General features: G+C 44.2%; 1 protein-coding gene across 2 annotated transcripts in view; it reads left to right on the top strand.

Moving 5' to 3' along the window:
* Positions 1–20039, top strand: part of RETREG2 (reticulophagy regulator family member 2) — a 230571-nt gene that overhangs the window by 163058 nt on the left and 47474 nt on the right. For both annotated transcript variants that reach the window (XM_085650099.1, XM_085650100.1), the window contains exons 7-8: positions 7302–7396; positions 8760–8895. In XM_085650099.1, coding sequence (XP_085506225.1) covers positions 7302–7396; positions 8760–8895 — 231 coding nt within the window. The remainder of the gene's footprint in view (positions 1–7301; positions 7397–8759; positions 8896–20039) is intronic.

Raw genomic sequence — 20039 nt, 5'->3', positions numbered from 1 at the left:
GCACCGTTTGAACCGCTGCACAACTTCCCTCTATGGCTGCTCACCATCAAAACAGCCTTCTTAGTGGCATTAACCTCTGCCAGGAGGGTGAACAAACTGCAGGCACTTTTGTCACAACCTCCTTACCTGACGGTCTTTCCAGATAAAGTGGTGCTCCGCACAAGGGCATCTTTTCTACCTATGGTGGTAACACCCTTTCATATGGGACAGTCAGTTACCCTACCCACTTTCTATGTATCTATGCACCCTTCCAAGGAAGAAGAGCATCTCAGTCGTCTGGACCCAAAAAAAGCATTATCATCATACCTCGATCGAAGAGTTCTGGGTGGATGACCACCTCTTTATAGGGTACGTGGGTGCAAAGGAAGTGTGTGCTGTCCAAAAAAGGACTATATCCCAGGGGTTATCCTCTATCAAAATCTGTTACGCCTTAGCGAAGAAGGATCCTCCTGAAGGCCTTAGAGCCCAATCCACCTGTGCAAAAGCGGCCAAAATGGCTCTCCTGCGTGGTGTTCGGGTTTCAGATGTCTACTAAGCAGCATGTGGGCATCGCTGCACACGTTTGCCAGACACTACTGCCTCGATTCCCAGGTTCGCAGAGAAGGCCTATTCGGTCGCTCTGTCTTCAGGACTTCCTGGTCTAAACCTTTCCGCAGTCCCTCCTCCAGGGATGGCATTGCTTAGGTATCTGTTCAAAGGTAAGGAATCTGCTGCTAGATGTCTGTCAGTTGGACAAGTTACTTACCTTCGTAACACCTATCTGGTAGAGACATGATCTAGCCACAGATCCTTACCCACCCACCCATCCTCCCCGCACTGCGGATTGGTTCTAGTGTTGAAGGCTGTTCCCTTCAGGGCACTAGATGCCTTTTTTGACACACTACGGTCAGTCACTTCATGGCTCAGCGCTTCTGATGTAGAAAGTTGTGAAAAGTACTGACGTCAGCACGCCGGAGGGGCGGTTATATTGACGACGCGGTTGTCACAATGACCACGAACACGATGCCTAAGACATCACACGGAGTCGACTGATGCCATCAACCGACGTACAGGGGTACTGCTATCAAAAATCTTCCGTATCCAGCCTGACTCCTCAAAGTTCAAAAGTAAGGAATCTGCGGCTAGATCATGTCTATCAGATAAGGCATTACCGAAGGTAAGTAACTTGTCCTTCAGGTGTTGCTGGATTGCTGTGGCGGGAGACTTACAAGATGCTAGGTTCAGTTATTCATGGGTGTGGTATTTAAACAACACCAAACTCAGTTGTTTGAAGTAGAGTAGGTTTATAGATGGAACACTGACCAATCAATCCTCAACACCCTTCCAGATTCCTAAGCACTTGGAACCAGAAATGTGGATTGTAGATCAATGCCTACTTCACCACAACATCTCCCTTCTTCTGAGCATAACAAAATAAATAAACAAGATATCTATATACATTACACCGAAATAACAGGTTACAAATGTGAAAACTCGTCCAAAACTCTTCACCAGTCTGCAGCACTTGAGGCTGTAACCAAAATAGTAAAGTTTATATATTGGGATATCTTGCTGGTGTAATCACACGTTTGCTCCTACGCACTGCTGGGGTGCTGACCATCTCATCCCTTTGACAAGACGTATGAATGATCAGTTTAGAGCTTACATCAGTCTTGATTCATGGACCCATACTGCATCCACCCTTCCCAAGAACCCTGAATTTGGAGTACCCTGGGTTAGGCTCCTTGATACTTATTCAGTCACCTACCTTTAGTATCACTCATGACTTCCTTCACCTTGTGCCTAGGTTCATACTCCTTCATTTTTCTTTAAATGCTTCCACCTTGGGCCGCGTGATCTTGTCTACAGAATAAGCATGGTCAGATTTGGATTGGAACTTCCTCAACCACGCAGGACACTGGTGTTCGCCCCTTCATGATCTCAAAAGGACTCCAACCTGTAACAGCATTGGGGCAGGAACGGTGAAACAACAACATGCTTGCGATTGCACCAAACAGCTCAGTCTTGTTTTTCACTGCCCACCAGTGTACGATTCATTTTCTCCACAAGTCAGTTGGCCTGATGGTGATATAACGCTATGTGTTTATGCTTTATGGCAAATTATTCCAAAAAGCCTCTCTTCTTTCTAAACAAATTGCACCCCATTGTCAGATACAATGTCCTTTGGGCAGCTTTCCCTTAAGAATATCTTTTTTAAGGACTTATTAAAACGGACCGGTGTTGAGTTCCTCCATGAAATCAACTTTGCACCCCTTACTATAGTAGTCGACCACCTCAAACACAAACTTACACCTCCGTGACAAGGTATTAAATGGGCCAATAAAATCAATTGCAAGTTTAAACCATGGACCTTTTTGTAAAGGGAGGCATGGACTCCGTTTTCATTCCCTTGTCACTAGTGGCACAAAGAACACATGCTTTGACATTAGCGATAATGTCGGAGTCTATCCCTGACCACCAATAACTGTTCCTTATCTTTAGTGATAGTTTGTCCTAAATGTCGATGTCGTCAAAAAAATTATTTTCTCAGTTACTCTGTTGTGGGGAATGAACTTGTCACGCTGCATTAGCATCCGATTTCTTTTTAACGACAATTCATCTGCTATTTTGAAGTAAGACTACTCTCACAGGCAATGCTTTCTCCTTGTGCTATCCCTCTTTAACATGCTGCTTTACAATCTCTAACTCGTCATCCTCAGACATTTCGGTAGTCCATTCATCCTCGGTAAATCCATTTTAATGACTCGCATTAATCGTGGAATCAAACTGTTCATCGTCCTCCTCCAAGCTTATGCATTGCTTTTCACAAGTGACCGGGGAACGTGACCGATAATCAGCACTGGTGTTTCTATCACCTGGGATGTACACAATGTGGAATTTGTATTGCAGGAGTTTAGAACTCAACCTAGCTTACCTGGGCTTGTGGTCTTTCTTGACTGTCCCCACCAAGAATGTTCACCAGTGGCTTGTGTTCTGTTTTTAAAGTACATTTCCTTCCACTTATGAAACATTTGAAATGCTCACATGCCCAGCAACATGCTAATAGTTCGTGTTCTGTAACAAAGAATAATTTTTCATGGTCTTTGAAGGAGTGGGATGCAAATCCCACCACCCTCTCCTCACCAACCTCTTCTTCTTTATTTATTTGTTTTAAGCAAGAGTTGCACCCAAACCACCATTACTCACATCCAGAGTGTTAATGCATTCCTTGGTGGGATCAAATGGTGTCAATTCCACAGGCCACACAATGTTGTCCTTTAATGATACAAATTAATCTAGACAAATGTCATTCCAACCAAACATTTTTTTTCTTTTTGAGAAGCTCATTCAAATTTATAGTCTTGGCTGACATTTCTATCAATCAATTTTGCATAGAACTAACCTAATCCTAAGAAGGATGCAACCTGTTTTGTTCTTTCATACAGGAGCTTTTGTAATGGCTTCAACCAATCCTGGTCGAGGTTCAACCCCTTTTTCTGAAATGACATGACCGGAGTATTCTATACCGCTTTTTGCAAATTCACATATATTTAGATTAGCAACTATTCCAAATTTCTTTAACCTTTTCAACACACTATGCATGCTTTTGTCGTGTCCATCACCATCTTCCCCTGCAAACAGGATGTCTTCCTGGTACGTCACCACACCTTTTGACCCCTTGAGGCACATTTTCCAAAACACGCAGAAAAATTGATGCGGCAGACGCTAATCCAGAAGATATCCATCTGAATTGGAATGTGCCTTAAGGCGATACAAAGGCTGTTGAAAGGTTTTTGGGAGGATTATTTGAACTCGACTTGATAGGCAGATGCCAGATAAATCTTACTGAACTCTCTGGCGCCAGCAAACTTTGTGATAATTTCATCTATGCGGGAGGAATGGATGAGAATCTACCCATATCACCTTGTTTAAACACCTGAGGTCAACACAAACCCTCAATCGTCAATTTTTTCTCGCAATCACCAAAGGGGACAACCATAATTAAGAATCAATAGGTTCAATCACTTCATCTTCGAAACATTTTCTTGAACATCTGCCAGAGCATCCAGAAAACTAAAGGGCACATTTCTTAACTTGTATTTGATAGGAGTCATGCCACTTTCAACTTTGATTTTATATTTAAATCCCTTGATCCTCCCTAAACTGTTACTGAAAACGACTTCTACTTTTCCGTCTTGTTACTATCTAGCACCAGCAACATTGGTGCTTGCCATCCCTCTTTAACTAACGACACCTGAATCATCTTCCCTGGCCTTAAAGTAACACTAAACAATCCTTGATGGTACCACCCTAGTATGTTCAAACCTTTCTTTGATACAACTACTTTCTCAATCACTTTGGCTTTAAATTATGTGTCACTTGAAATAACCCTTCAACTTCATCTTTCTCCCATCATAATTCACTTGGTTTCTATCTGGTGGGAACAATTGTCAATCCCCGCACTTTTCATGAAACAACTCATCAGTGAACATTGTCATCCTTGCTCCTGAATCAACTGAAAGGTTCAACACCTTCCCATCAATCACAGAATTTTTGTACGAGTCTATGGATTTACCAACCTGAACAGCTAAAAACAACCTCCCTTTCACAGCTTTGTTAGTCTTCGAGCCTTCACTGGTCACTCTTTCAGGCACCAAATTCACTTTATCCTTTGTAGATTGACAAACCTTGTCAAAATGTCTCACCTTCCCACAAATTCCAAAAGTGACATTCTTGGCAGGACAAGGGCAACTATTGGGTAATAATTGGGGTAATCACACTTGAAACAAATGTACTTTTCGCTAAAGAATCCACCCTTGACTTCTTTCTTTTTAACATACTTCTTATTCTGCACCCTTTGTTTTGAGTTCCAATTATCCCAATCTGCTCTCTGTGTGTCAATTCTTTACATTAATTCTGGGATAATTCAATGCTCTTTACAATATCTGATTATTTCTAAAAAGGTTGAATTCTTCATAGTCTGCAGCTTCTCATGGACTTTCTCGTCCCAACAGCGCACCACTATCTGTACATGGATGTGTTGTGAAGTGAAATTCTCAATCTCTCATTCTACTGCAAGTACGCACAAAACACCTACAGAGCAATCAATTGATTCATCTTGATGATGTTCCCTAATAAAAAAACCTGTCTGTTCACTATCAAACTAGGTTGTACATCCACCTGCTTTTCTGATTTCTTCACCGCCGACATGTATATAAATCATGTATATCGTCTTCCTCTTTGACTAATTCATATGGTGGCAGATGTTTGTAAATTGACTGTCCCTCAAAACCTAGGTTGAGTTCTAATCAAAATCTCTTCCTTTCAGGACAGTATCTGTTCCCTCCAATAGCACCTAAATACATGGTAAATGCTCTATACCAATTTCTCCACGGGATGAGTGGGTCAAATGGTGTCTGGAGAAACGAGGGCGTAGCATTAACACTCTGCCTGATAGTAACAAAACTCATAAAAAGGTTTGACAATATGTTGTGTTCCAAGGTATTTAAAAATAAATTGAGACTACGCATCTACTAGCTTCATACTTGGACTACCTCTTTTAAACATACGTAAACACTTTGAATAAACTTACCAAGGCAACAATTACTTTGAATAAACCTAAGTAACTTGGTGTTTCTTTGAGACTTGACTTGTGTGACGTGTGCGTATTACAGGATGAGAGATGACACGCCCTCAATAGAAATGCCTCAGGGATCCAGTCATGAATATTGAGTGGTTCTGTAAAACTGTCTTATTTGACACAGAACTATTTCTAAATATTTACGCATCACAGATTACGCTGTACAGTAAGAATGCCTCAATATTTGAATGCGCAGAATGCTCTGTTGAATTCTATAGCTTGTGTGTGCATCAAAGATTGTAACATGCTGGCTGAAGGGCTCTGGGCTCACCACTCAATACGACGGCCATGGAACACTCTGGCCGAGCAGGAGAAATATATATTTTGTGTGCGGACTGTTTGTGCAGCTGTGCAACGGTGAGGCTGAGCTGTAGAAATATGTATTTTTGTGTGCGCGTCACAGCTTATAAAACAGACTGTGTGCTTGCCAAACCAATATGGCCAACGACGTAAGATACGCTTGTGACCCACATACTGTTTTGGCTCCCCAAGCAAATATGGCAGCTTACGTAGAATATGTCGACATGCTTTATTTACAAGTGACTTCATCCGCAACACAGATCAAGCAGAACACTGGCAGGGAACCTCCTGGCCGCGCTCCTGCCGATGTAGAAAGTACTAGCCAGTGCCACACGTGACTGAAAAATGTGCGTTGTCCTAGTGCGCGTGCAACCAACTCTAAACGGTGAAGACATCAGTTCCCGTGGGGGTATTTCTCATATAAAATACAAGACCTGCAAAGTGAAAGTCACTCCTGCTCGTTGATTCTGGCCTGAACTAGCAATATTCCTCTCTGCAACAGCAGAGCTCCGTTCCAAGCCTTCTTCAGAAAGGTACCGAATTCCAGTTCTCCGTCCTTGTCCACTCATAGGACCTGGACTGTGGCAAACTCGTCGCCAATATTGTGGTACTTAAAGGAACCAAAACACCAAACGCAGCTATTTGAGGTAGAGTAGGTTTATTGTCCACAGTCTCCAACAGCCTCTGGCATCAACTGCCAGAGAAAAAACCATGGTAAATCAATCCTCCATGCACATTCCAGATTCCTAAGCACTTGGAACATGGAATATAGAACAATGGGTTATGACGATGAGGTGCTGGGATCACTGCTGAGACCTTTCAGTCTGTTTGTAACAGTTGTTCAGGTGTAGTCTGATTACTGTGGCAAGAGATTGTTACAGGATGGAAGGGTCAGTTACCTGGTAAACATGGGTTATGATTGTGATGTGCTGAGATCACTGCTGGCACCTTAGTCTGTTTGGTACACTGCCTGACAAAGGATCACTCTTTCAAAGATGTCTTCAATTGTAGGGGACAGCAAATTGTAAGCTCTAGCTGCTACAGCTTTCTCAACTTGCGCAAAAAAAAGTGTAAAGCAGGCCATTGTTCTGTGCCACAACATGAAGATCCACAATAGTGTAACTGCAAGGTTTGGTTTAGTGAGCATGTGTAGGTCTGTAGCGCCTTATCTTTCACATTGCAGATTATGGTGGCAGTACAAGAATTATAGCGCAACCTGTGTTGTCAGTAATGTGTGTAAGTTGACTAAATATCAACCTCGACGGCGAGAATGTAAAGTAGCTATCTGCTTGGGTCCAGAATGACAAATACCACTGTACATACACTGCGGCAAAACAGTCTACCTTCGGATCTGATCTGTCTTCTGTTCTCCCCCCAACAGAGAAAGAGGCCAAGAAGGAGCCAGAGGATGGTGATGAGCCCATGGTCGAGACGGAGAGTGAGAGTGAAGCTGAGCTCGCCGGATTCTCGCCTTTGGTAAGGAATAACTAGATAGACAAGAGGAATGGTGGACAAGACTGACTGGTGTGTGCCCAGGGTGTGTAGTATAATAATGTGGGTGTATCAAGGTAAGTGACACTTTCCTTTCAAATGGAGTGCGGTCAGCTGAGGGTTCAACTCCCACCAGATACATCATAAGCCTCTTGACAACTGAAAACCAAGTAATAGCAGGAAGAGAAGGATTGTTGTTAGGCAGACTATCCTACTCATGTTGGGATGTTTCTTCCTCTCTGTCTACTTGTTGTTGGCCCGCAGTGTCGCAGAAATCTGTTGTACATCTTTAAAGGAGTATGTCTGCAGACTTAATACACTCCTGCCTTAGAGACAGACCTGCAATGAGTGCAGTATTTAGTGCCTACAGGGTTTGACAGACGCATGTGTGATCTGTGGGCTAAAACTTTACCAAAATGTCTCCTACACCTGAAGAATACTCCTTCCATTTCCAAATGCTTACTATTAAACATGTTCTTTCATTCTTTTTGATGAAATTCAGTTTCAAAGTAAACATTAAAAAAATTAAAGTATTACTCCCATACTGCCAGTGTCTCACAACTATATAGCATCCTATCCATATAGGTGCGCCAAGAAGGGTACAGGGAATACTCACAGGTCCTGTCCAACACCATGGAGCTGCTTCAGAGGACATCAGCTTGTTCATGTCGGGTTACAACCCATATTTTAACTCCCATAGAGCTTCTAAATACAAGGTGCGGGGGAACTCTATGGTGTTTACTTCACTTAACACACCATCTTGCGCTTGATTACAACCCTCCCTGCATGCTGCTCCCAAGCTATTCACAGATTTCACTGCCCATCTAGCTCTCCCAAGAGCAGACTGTGAAGCATCCTGCTCCATACAGCCTTTTCAATGGCCCCATTTCACATAGTACTGACACAGAGACAGCTGCTGCAAGGAGCACCCCAAGATGCATCCTGTAAATTTTACCAATTCCCAGGTAGCTTTCCACTCAATACAATGCTCCAAGCGGCCACAGCTACATAATATTCTATTGACTAGAGCGCCACCAGGAGACTACTCCCAGACAGTATTCCATTCATAAACCTCTTAGGGATCCTTACCATGAAGGATCTAACTTCACGAGTTGCTCTGTGGATGAAAGCTCCCCAAATACATTGGAAAATGGCAACTGTTTTGAAAACAGGAAGAAAAGGCACTAAAGGAGACTACTATTTGAGAAACCAGCATGTCGTTCAATAGAGAAGCCAGCTGAGGCCTTCTTAAGATGGCTCGCCTATGGGTAATCGGAACATGTGGGGTCCTCTGGTGTGAAGGCATTCTGACTGGATCTAGTCCCATGTCTCCTGTCTGTCCCAACAGATAGATGTGAAGACGACTGCTCTGGCATTGGCGATAACCGACTCTGAGCTTTCTGATGAAGAGGCTTCTATTCTGGAGAGTGGTGGATTCTCGGTCTCAAGGGCCACCACCCCGCAGCTAACAGATGTCTCTGAAGGTATGTGATTGCAGAGATGCTTTCAGGTGATACATGGGTCAGATTTCTGGGGAGAAGGGATGGGCTGCTCCAAGGCAGTGCTGTCTGAACAGAAGGCTGCCTGCAACCGTTTGCTGTGTTATAGCGAGTAGTGCTCCTGTTGTTGGTATGAAACCTCACCTCCATACTTCTACTGAACCTGTGATGGGGTTGTGCACTAATTCATAACATAAGTCAGTTTGCACATTAGCAGAATGCATGCTAAAGTCTTACCAGTAGGGCTTGTGTGTGTGTTTTTAAGGTATGGACTGTTGTGCACATATGCCTCTGACGTATGTTTGACGATCCCAAGACGTATGTTCTTTCCATGCACTGTATTTCTGAAACAACCAGGTTTGTAGCATCCTTTGTAGATTTTGCCCTGCTCGTCCTGCCATCTAGTATTAGGCTTAGAATACTGCAGCTTGTTTTACTATGAAATCTTTGTTTCGTTGTGGACGTCCATCGACAACTCGTTGTGCGATAAGTGGTATTATATGGTGAAGCAAATCTAATTGGCAATCCCGAATACTTTTTTGCTAGTTGTCGATTTGCTGGATTTTGACGTTTTCTCACCTATTAACTGCTGGTACAGTAAAATAGCTCTGGATCCTACTGCTAGGCACGCATGTGAGGACAGTGATTTATTATATGGTGTGGTTGTGTGAACTCACCGTATGGTAAAGTCATAATTCCGTATAAGGTCAAGTCATGTTCATTTGTTAAACCGTGGCTCAACCCTGGGTAGCAGTCAAGCTTTTTCAAAAGGGCAAGTGTAAAGTAATAAAAATTATCAAAAGTTAAATAAAAATCCAACTCCGGTGGTTTCACAGTGGCCAGTCTGACATGTTCAGTTCAGGCTTCTGCAATCAACAGCTGAAAGGTAGCTGAGAAGCAGAGGCACAGCCCGTAGGTCTCCAGTGGAGTCCTAGCTGGTCTTATCCTGTTTAGCACTGTAAGCAGCAAGAAATCAGTGCTTGGATTGGCTTGGATGCTATTATCATACAAGGAAGCAGCGCAAGGCAGGAAAAAACTTTGTGAGTATTTGAAGCTGAGACGAGCGAGTGCTGCAGAAAATCATCAAAGGTAAGTTTATTCTTAAACCGTTTTATTTAATGTTTGATGTGCCTCACCACTTTTAAAATGTAACAGCTGCCACTGAACTGAAGGGCTATGAGGACACTTTTGTGGGGTCCCAACTCCGATAGGGAACCAGTCACAGGGACCAGTCGGTCCATTCGAATAGTTACCTCCTGGTTTAAGCAGTCTCCAGTCCAGTTCCAGGTCCTTTGGGCGAATCACCAATAAAGTCAATAGAGTGGTCCTGATGCAAAGGGTGCAGGAGCTGAAGATGCTCAATGATGCTGAGCCGGTGTTGGGTATTCCTGTGGCCACCCCTACGTCCACGAACACAGAGGAGCAACTTTGGCCTCAGGGGTTGATGTCCTATGAAGTCCTGCACAAAACCAGTGGCCACTGGTCTCCTGGTACAGCAAAACCAGTGGTTCCCTTTAACTTGCAGTAACTTCAGTTCTGGGTGACCAAACTGCACTCACGGGTCCTACAGACTGGGGTGCAACTTTTGGGGTTCAGAATTTGGCCTCCATGGATGCACTTCAGCATCCGGCAGGGTTAGGTTTATTGGTGCTGGGCTTTCAACGGTGCACGCTTCTCAGCTTTTGTGGCTGGTTAGCTGTTACAGGGAGTTTTCCAACTGACTCTAAAGGTTAAAGAATTGCACAAAAGCTGCTACAAAAGAAACAGGCGAGCAAGGTAGAAACACAATGTCTAGTAATACAGAATTCACACCGGCCTGTCGCAGCCAGGTTTGTAGCCCAGTCTCAAGAAAGACTGTCAAATACTGTTCTCTAGGCACCATTGAGGAAGAACAGGAACTTTTGTATTTGAGGTAGCCATCTCAGAAGAGCTCAAAGTAGAGGAATTACTCGATCCTGGATAGAGACTCCGTATTTCCCACAGCAATGCCACCAGCGGTTTCTACACACACCGATTTAGATCAGGAAGTATAGGATCATCGTAGGAGAAGGCATGTCTGGAACAAATACAATGCAGATTCCTTGGATGAGTGTAGTTTAGATACTGAAGACATTCCCACCAGGTGAAATACTGATCCTTTCAATCTGTTCTCTCGAGAGTGCGGCCTCCATCATGATGTAATCGCTGTAATGTGAGAGAGGGATGATCATTTTTAATTTAGTCTATTGCTAATCTCCCTGTGTGAAGATTGAATATCAACAAAGGCATAGGTAATGATGAAAGATGGGAAAACTATTTCCAGTGTAGACATTTTCTGCACATTAGATTCACCCTCTTACTTTTTGTATACAGATAACGATACGGGCTGTTGCTGCTTACGCTGGCATGGCCCAGGATTGCTTTATTTCACCATGACGTACAGCATTACCTTTTAGCTTCTGATATGGGACCTCTGTTTGGCCCAAAGGTGGCAGAAATCTGGTGCGCAGGAGAAATTGATGCAAGTACAGCAGATTCCAAGGACTGATTATAACAGGGGCTACATTACAAGAATCACATACTTGTTTCCCAGCGACATTACAAAGTCATCCAGATGCACAAAACGTAACCTGCAAAACTTACCTACAACAGGAGCAGAGGCAACAATTTAGGAAGCCTCAGCACTTCAAGGAAATGTGAGTCCATAGATGGAGAACCTCAAGCAATGGGTGCTTGACTCCAATCAGCGTCTCTGTTCACCTCCCTCGTACATTTCAGTTAAAGGTTTGTTTTGTAATGGTCGTGTAGTCAGACTGCTGATTTGCACGGTGATCACGCCACGGCCTGAAGATCCAAGGGGTACTGCCTAATACTGCCGGATATTCGGACACAAGACTAAATAGTCTACCTCTCCAGGCGCAGAAATTATAGGAACCCCTTCTGGGTTGGAATTATCACTGGAACTAAGAGACTACTTGTGTTAGAAAAACCCCACTCCCACACGGAAAGGGTGGTGGTAACGGGGTCCTTCCAGACATACACAGTGGTAGCTTGGCTCGAGTGGTCAGGGGTCAGGCACCGTGTTAAGCATACGCAATACCCATACAATAACCATGCGTGCATCCGTTCCAAAAACGACACTACACCTTAAAAATTATGAAAATATCTCTGTGTTTATCTTCTTTTCTCTTAGTTGCTGATTGAATAAATAATAATACAATCACAGAACACAAGGCTTCTCCTTAAAAAGTGCAGGTCAAATAAATAGTAACACTTTACAGGTGCAATAAATAGGTTCAGGTCAAATAAATACTGTGAGGGAATAAATACTGTACAGAAATAAGTTAGCTCAGGACAATAAATACATTACAGGAATAATTTAGATAAATACAATAAATACAGTACCCTCAATAAATAATAAAAGCCAACAGTGACACTTGTAAATCAGATCACATTTTAAATACTATGGGCTGATTTGGCCCAGTCACAGCTTGTGGTTAGGTGGATGGCCTGAGGGTGTCTCACCTAGCTTGGGTAAGGCTGAGGCTAAAACTGAGGTGGATCAAGGGTAATCTAGGAATCTGGCTCTCCCAAACTACACCACCCCTCACACAGGTCACTGTATCAGTCTCAGTCCACCCCTGGCACTTCCAGGCTGGTTCTAACACCTCTTTATCCCTTAGGATGGTCTCTTAGAGCTCCACAGGGCCTTAGGCGCCCTCTATTCCACTTACTGCCCTTTTTATGAAGCTCCGACGCCGCTGGAGTCGTGTCGACGCCGTGAGGCGGTTCCGGTTCGATGTCGGCGGCCTCGGCACAATGTCAGTGGCCTCGGCACAATGTCAGATCTTGACGACGCCGGTAGGCGGTTCCGGTTCGATGTCGGCGGCCTCGGCTCGATGTCGATCTCCGATTCGATGACGTCGGGCTGTCTTGGCTCGATGTCGACTTCGGGCAGCTCCGGTTCGATGTCAGCGGCCTCGGCTCGATGTCGACCTCCGATTCGAGGACGTCGGGCTGTCTTGGCTCGATGTCGATTTCCGCCGGCTCCGGAGTGCGACCTCCACTCCCGACCTCCGGCACGATTCTCTTCAGGTTCCGGCGACTCCGGAGTGCGACCTCCACTCCCGACCTCCGGCACGATTCTCTTCAGGTTCCGGCGACTCCGGAGTGCGATCTCCACTCCCGACCTCCGGCACGCTTCACCTCGGTCTCCGGCGACTCCGGAGGGCGGACTTTACTCCCCCGTCGACGCCGCTCACTCGACCTCGGGTGACTTCCTCCTCGACCTCTGGTACTCCTCACGACCTCCGTCGGCGCCCTCTCTCGACCTCTGGCGGCTCCGGGTACGACGTCTGCTTTCCAGTCAGCGCCGCTTCTCCACCTCGGGCTCCAGGTCTCAGGCTTCTCGACGTCGGACTCCAGGGAAACCAATAAACAGGTCAGATTCTTGCTTTTCTTTACTTCTAAGGCCTGTTCCTGCTGTCCAGGTCCTTAAGATGGTTTTTCTTGCTTTGTCCCACACAGGGCTCCAGGCTGGGCTCAGTCAGTAGGGACTAGTATCAAGGGTGGGTTTATGGACCCCACTCCAGGCACAAGTTTCCACCCCTGCTGCCTCACTCCTTCCTCCTTCAGGTTTCTGCTCCTCTCTCTTCACCAGTCAGGTGCCAACTGCCAGCTCCAACTGTCAACTCTGGCTTTAGCTTCCCAACATTCTAAACCGCCTCCAACTGTCACAGGGTTCTGGAATGTTCTGGAAGGTGCTGGTAGGTTCCAGTGGGTTCTGATGAGGTCACAGGTGGGCCACCATTTTGTGCTCCAGGCCCTCAGACAGAAGTTCCAGGGGTAGATAAAATGGCTCCCTGAATCTGCATCAATACGAAAAAGTCTGGTGGTTCCCAAAAAGGAAAAATACTAACAGGGTTTGGGGCAAAAGTGGGACAAAATAAATAATGATGAGGAGGGACCACCCAAAGGGCTGACAGGTCTAACAACTTGAAACTGACCTCAGCCCTGAAGAAGTTGCGGGGTAATCCCCTGTAACAGCGACAACACACGTGTTGGCTAAGAAGGCTTAAGATCTTGATTTAAAGACATCGGAAAATACAAAGACAAGCATCATTGTGATATTTTATTAAACTTTATGTATTTACTTTTAAAGGTGTGCAGAGGATTTGTATATATAGTAGAGTGGTCTGCTGGCCACACACGTGGGGGTTTGGTGGTTTTTCCCTACCTTATGCACCGTGCCAGATTACCTGCCATAACTGATTTGTACTTGTGATAGACCTTTAGAGCACCATTTTGCCTATTTACTGACCACCGACTGTATACCTAATGGTCGTGTAATGTTTGTTGGATTGTTTGTGTGAGGGTTTTTTTTTTCTCTTTCTCATGCTAACCAATTCCATCAAGCGATTCTTACTCATGGCATTGCTTTGATATCTCCAGGAAGAAACCAGTTCAGGCATTTACACTTAAAGAGGCAACAAACAATGACTATCTCCCTATGCTGCTTCAAGAAGATATGTTCTTAGCTGCCAAATAAGTAATTGAGCAAGTACCACTCACATAACTGAACTGGGAAAAATAGTGTCTTCCAAGTGATATCTCATTGCAAAAAGGAGGACACACTGTGATCATTCCTATGACTGGCTTCAGCAGACATATATAAAGATACATGTTTAGATGGTAACTCATTAAGATGCCCTTTTACTGTTGCATGATGGGTAATGCATAGAAACGTTGAACTTAAAGGACGCATAGTTCTACATCCCCATGCATCCATCCCACCAACAATTACTATGTTTTTTATGAGTGGAAAATATTACTAATTCAAAGTACTCTCTTTTGGCCTAAATTCTTCCCCAAGGGTGTTCACCACAAGTCTATCAGCTGTTTGTGCAATTCTGCATTGTTACCCTAAACGATTGGTCAGTAATGGGGAAGACCTAGCATAAATCCTATACCCACACACAACAGAATCTCATTGAAAGCATGTCCAACAGGAGAGAGGACTTTGGTGTTTTAGAAGACGATTTCTCCTTACCAGATGTCCTGGTCTTCAACAGTGAGGAAAGTCATGAAAATGTGTAGAATTATGGCATCATGCACTGTATTGGTTCTGAATACAAATGAACCGATTTGTCCTCTGAGAGTGTTCAGCGAATCAATAGTTTCCAGAAACTGGGGCCTGAAAAGGTTTAGTGTTATCCTCTACTAAGGCATAGCAAAGATTTCCTTGCATTGAAGAACATCAGGTCATTGCTAGGTAGACAGACCATTTATAGAACAATCTTTAAGGTGTGGGGAGGGGGGCCTCCCAAGCCAGGAATAACCATTCAGGCCATGTACAAACCAGCAAGGCCTGCAAGTATATCCGTGTGTTGGAGCAGTGGTCTTGCATTCAGAGTGATTCAGGAAGTACTTTACAATCCATACAACGTGCTAGCCTTGCATTGCATTCAGAAACAGGAATGTATTTCCATTCCATGTGTCCAGAATGGCACAACCAATTTAGGGCACATTGTCATCAAGTACACCATCTCGTGAGGATGGGCAATATGTTTATAGGCCTCTTCAGCAGAAGTCATCAGGAGACTCACCAATGAACAAAACAAACATTCTCCATAATTTCTTTCAACAGTGGGGCCATCCCCTAGGCAAAGCTAGTCACAACAAATGTAAACAGAAAATGCCAAACTTACACTACTGTCAGAAAAATCCATAGATGATCCCCCAGAGATATTTGCTTAAGCTTCTTCCACGCCCCTTAGTCTAATACATGTACCTTATGTTCTAAAGAAGCTTCATCATTCATAATACTCACTTCTTTTGGACATATCCACACATCCATTCTCCAAGTGGTGGTGTTAGCACATTTAGTTTTCCCATTCAAGATGTAAATACATTCATTTTTCAAATTTCTGATTGTCAATACATCCTTTTCCTCAAGGTGATATTGTAAATACATCCATTCTCCTGAGTAAGTCAGGATTGTTTGTGCATCCTGAGACTAGAGTGGTTCCGTTCTCCCAAGTTGAGACGTGAATACAGCAAGTCTCCAAGTTGCCAACAAAGAGTAGATCTCTTTGCATTCAAATCTACAGTACATCAATCTGACTTTTTGTCACCCATTGTTAGTTTGGCTATTTCCAGGTCCCCGAAGGTTGAATTAGGAACCTTAAGTAGGCCATTTTCCCAGCTACTGATTGTTATGCAGTGAAATGGAAACACTTTGGTAACAATTGCATCAGCACTCCTATCAATACACTGCATGCATCTGTTGAAGATGCCATTAAATATTTATTCTCATTACAGGAATCTGACTTGGGGCCTGATTACGATCCTGGTGGGCAGGGTTATTCAGTCACAAACATGACGGATATCCCGTCCGCCAAATTACACTTCTGTTATATCCTATAGAACTTGTAATTTGGCAGATGGTTTTCTTTGCTAAAGTCACCATCTAAACAGCGTTCAGGAACATGCAGAGCTGTTTAAAAATAAAAGAAATTGTACTACAGTTTGGGCATTTTTCATTGAGGTAGCCCATTTTTCCTATTTTTGTGTGCTCTCAACCTACTTTCAGTTTGTGGTGGAATCCTGTGTGAAAGCCATGGGTGCTCCAGGAAAACTATAAATTCCTGAAAAGTAGACAAAAGTCTGAACTCAGCAAGGGGTCATATGTGTAGATCCCTCAGTTTTCCCACAATAATAATTGTTGAAATAAAGAAGTATTTAAAATCAGTAGGAAAAAACAGCCATTTATAATGACGTTAAATCAACTTTTTGTAACTATGGCTGATTTTCAAAAGCAATATACATTACATCCACAAGACCCTTATGTTTGCGGGAATATATAGGGTTTGTAGGTTCTCCAAGAACCTAAGGTACCTAGAACCAACAGCTGAGCTGCACCGTACAGTGTTTTTTCATTGAGTACTGAGTATAGACTAATTCATATGGTCAAAAGTGAAAAATGTGCATTAAGGAAACCTATGTATTTTTTAATTGCGCACCAGATGTGGAGTTTAGGAGCAGTGGTTATTTGTATTGAATTCGTGGGTACCCTTACTAGTGTATGGTTTAGAAGGTATTTTGAAAAATGTCTCTTTTCTTATACAATGGCTTACTTTTGAAAGGCACAAATACAGCAAAACACAATTGGTAATAACTGATGTTCTGCTATTCTATGCTTCCACAAGTCTTTCGATAAAAATGGTACCTCACTTGTGTGGGTAGGCCTAGGGCATGCAACAGGAAATGGGACAAAACGCAACATAGATGCATTACATTTTCCCACTGAAAACTGCCCTTTTTAGGTCTCGGCTGCGAAGGCTGCGCTTGCGCAGTCTCGCTCCGAGATTTAATGACTTGGAGAAGAGGGGCTTGAACCCGCCCCTCTTCTCCCCTGTTCTCCATTGGCTGGTCTCCTGAATGCTGGCCAGCCATTGGAGAAGAGGTCAGTCATTCCTATTAGGCCCCGTCCTTTTCGGATCGGGGGGCGTGTTTTTTGCGAGAAGTCTCAGGGAGGAGACAACAGCAAAACACGCCCCCCGAATCCGAAAAGGACGCTGCCTTTCTCCGAGGCATTTCTGCTCTGCCTCGGAGAAAGGCGGTGGTGTCTTCCGGTGCCCTCTTTACTTGTTTTTCACTCTACGAGTGCTGCCTTGTTTATACAGATTTGAATAGAACGGAGAACTGTAACAGTTAAATGTACCGGACTTTCTACATTACTGCCTTAATTAAACTGTTTATTGTTCTGGTGTTAATTCAATTTCTAATGAGCATCCAGTGCATAATGCACACGACATTGGGTGGCGATACGGAATTATTGACATTTACGAAAATATTGCCGACTTGATTAGAAGTTTGTGCTTTCCTAATCAAAAGATCGAAGTTTCAAAAAGCCACAGAAATGACGCGAAGGCAAACAATACTGGCAGCAACAGTGACACCTAGTGGCTTTATTGCGTGTTACACTGGAATAAAGACGCAGTAGCAGTGTGCCTATAGAGACGGCTTCTAGTACCGTACGAATCCACATGAATATTCATGAAGCGGAGGAGGCCGCGTGTGCGTGTCTCTGCGCGCGAGGACTGGTGGTGTTGGCACACAGGAGAAACAGCTGCACCAGCCTCTACAACACACACGCGGAGCGCGGGGGCCACAGCTGTCGCTGCACGGACCTGAGCTCTCGAGCCGGGGTAGGCAAACAGGCGGAGCGACAGACGACCGCCATACCGGCCAGCCGGTTGCTTGAACATGCGCACGGCGCCCCCGGAACTACTCTACGTTTTTATTAAAAAAAAGAAATACAGTTTACTCTTTTAGAAGAACTACGCTGACTCAGCCATTTTTTTGCGTTTGAGGTGTCTAAAGGTAATATACACATACAACTTTAAATGTAACCTAATGAATGCAGACAGGACAAGTCGTAAACAGCAATTACCTCTGTTTTCCGACTTGTGCCGTCAAAAGTTCTTTCATGAGCCTGCTGGACTACTCTGTGTAACCCTGTATTCTCCAGTGTTGAAATTTAAGGGTTACAGGCAGGGCTTTAAGTGGGATGAAAGATTGGGCGTGGGGGGGGGTGGGTCTCAAAGGGGCGTCGTCAATGTAATTAAGGGTGTGGCTTAAAACGCGTAAACTAAACAGCTGTGCTTAGAGTAGTGTGCCGCCCAACTTGCATTTTGATGATTTATTGCTAATCTCGTCACAGGTGCTGGAAGGTTTGTGGAAGCCACTGTGTGTGTGGCTCTGTGTGTGTGGCTCTGTGTGTGTGGCTCTGTGTGTGTGGCTCTATGCGTGGTGGCTCTGTCTGTGTGTGGGTAACTGTGTGTGTAGGTGGCTCTGTGGGTGGCTCTATTTGTGTGTGGGTTGCTTTATGTGAGTGGCTCTGTGTGTGTGGGTGGCTCTGTGTGTGGGTGGCTGTGTGTGTGTGGCTCTGTGTGTGAGTGCAAATGCAAAAGGTCTCGCATTTGAGAGTGATTAAGCTATTGACATTGTAAATAACAATGCCGTTCCTTTAAATGTTTTAAAAACAAAAACATAAACAAAAATAATGTCATGAGCAATGCCAATAGCTCTAACTTTACCAATGCCGAGACCATTGCATTGTAAATGCTTGTTTTTCCAATGTAGGTAGCTGTAGATTTTGAACCTTAGCTCAGCCGGCATCTAGGGAAACCTAGCAGCCCAGTAAATGTTTACAAATTAGACCCCTAGGATTTTCCAGAGTGGAGTGACTTGCATGGCTCTCACTTGTTGTTTTTTTTTGTTTTTTTTTTTTTTTACCCAAACTCCCTTGCAAACCTCAAATTTTGACTACAAAAAACACATGTTCGAGGCATGTGTGCAGTGGATACACATGCTTTGCATACTCCTGCCATCTAGGGTTGCGTTCGGATGTGCGCAGGTTGTTTTTCTTCGAAGAAGTCTTTCCAGTCAGGAGGTAAGGTGACTCCTTCTTTCAATGATAGTGCGCATGGGCATCGACTCCATGGTTAGATGTTTTTTTTTCCGCCATTGAGTTCGGAAGTATATGGCAGCACTCTGGTTCGAAACAGTTCTTCAGGTACCCCTCGGTGCGCAATCCACTGTACCCTCGACGGTATTGTTCTCATACATGTTTCCCTGTTCTCCGGGTATCAAATCTATAGGGAAACATTCTATCTATGGTCGGAAACATCGTGGGCGGCCCTCGAGCCAAGCCGTGTCGGTCCACCTGTCTGCCAATGGAACAGACTTAGTTCCAATTATTCTGTCCTCTGTGCCACTCCAAGTACCTATGCACCAACCTGCACAAACATTGTAACTTGTGCCTCTCACCGGAGTACAAGGAAGAAGACTGCAACGCCTGTAAGTCATTCCACTCCAAAAAGGCTCTTCCCTATGTCTGGCTCGACGAAGAGAAATGCAACACCAAAGTATTTAACATATTCCGGATAGCTTCAGGGACGAATCCGAACAGGAAGAGGTCGAAGCGTCGGCAGCAGAAGAGGAAGAAGCCTGCTCTGTTCGAGAATCCGATTCTGAACTGGAGATTGATTTGGAGTCTGAAGACGTGCCTCTGGGACAGGGTAATGGGAGTACTAAAGACCCTTTAAACCACAAAACCTCTTCCATCAAGCATAAGGATTCGGCAC

The sequence above is a fragment of the Triturus cristatus genome, chromosome 3_2 (genome assembly GCF_964204655.1).
Source record: "Triturus cristatus chromosome 3_2, aTriCri1.1, whole genome shotgun sequence".
Lineage (NCBI taxonomy): Eukaryota > Metazoa > Chordata > Amphibia > Caudata > Salamandridae > Triturus > Triturus cristatus.
Note: the sequence above shows the minus strand (reverse complement) of the source record. Positions and strands in the feature narration are given on the sequence as shown.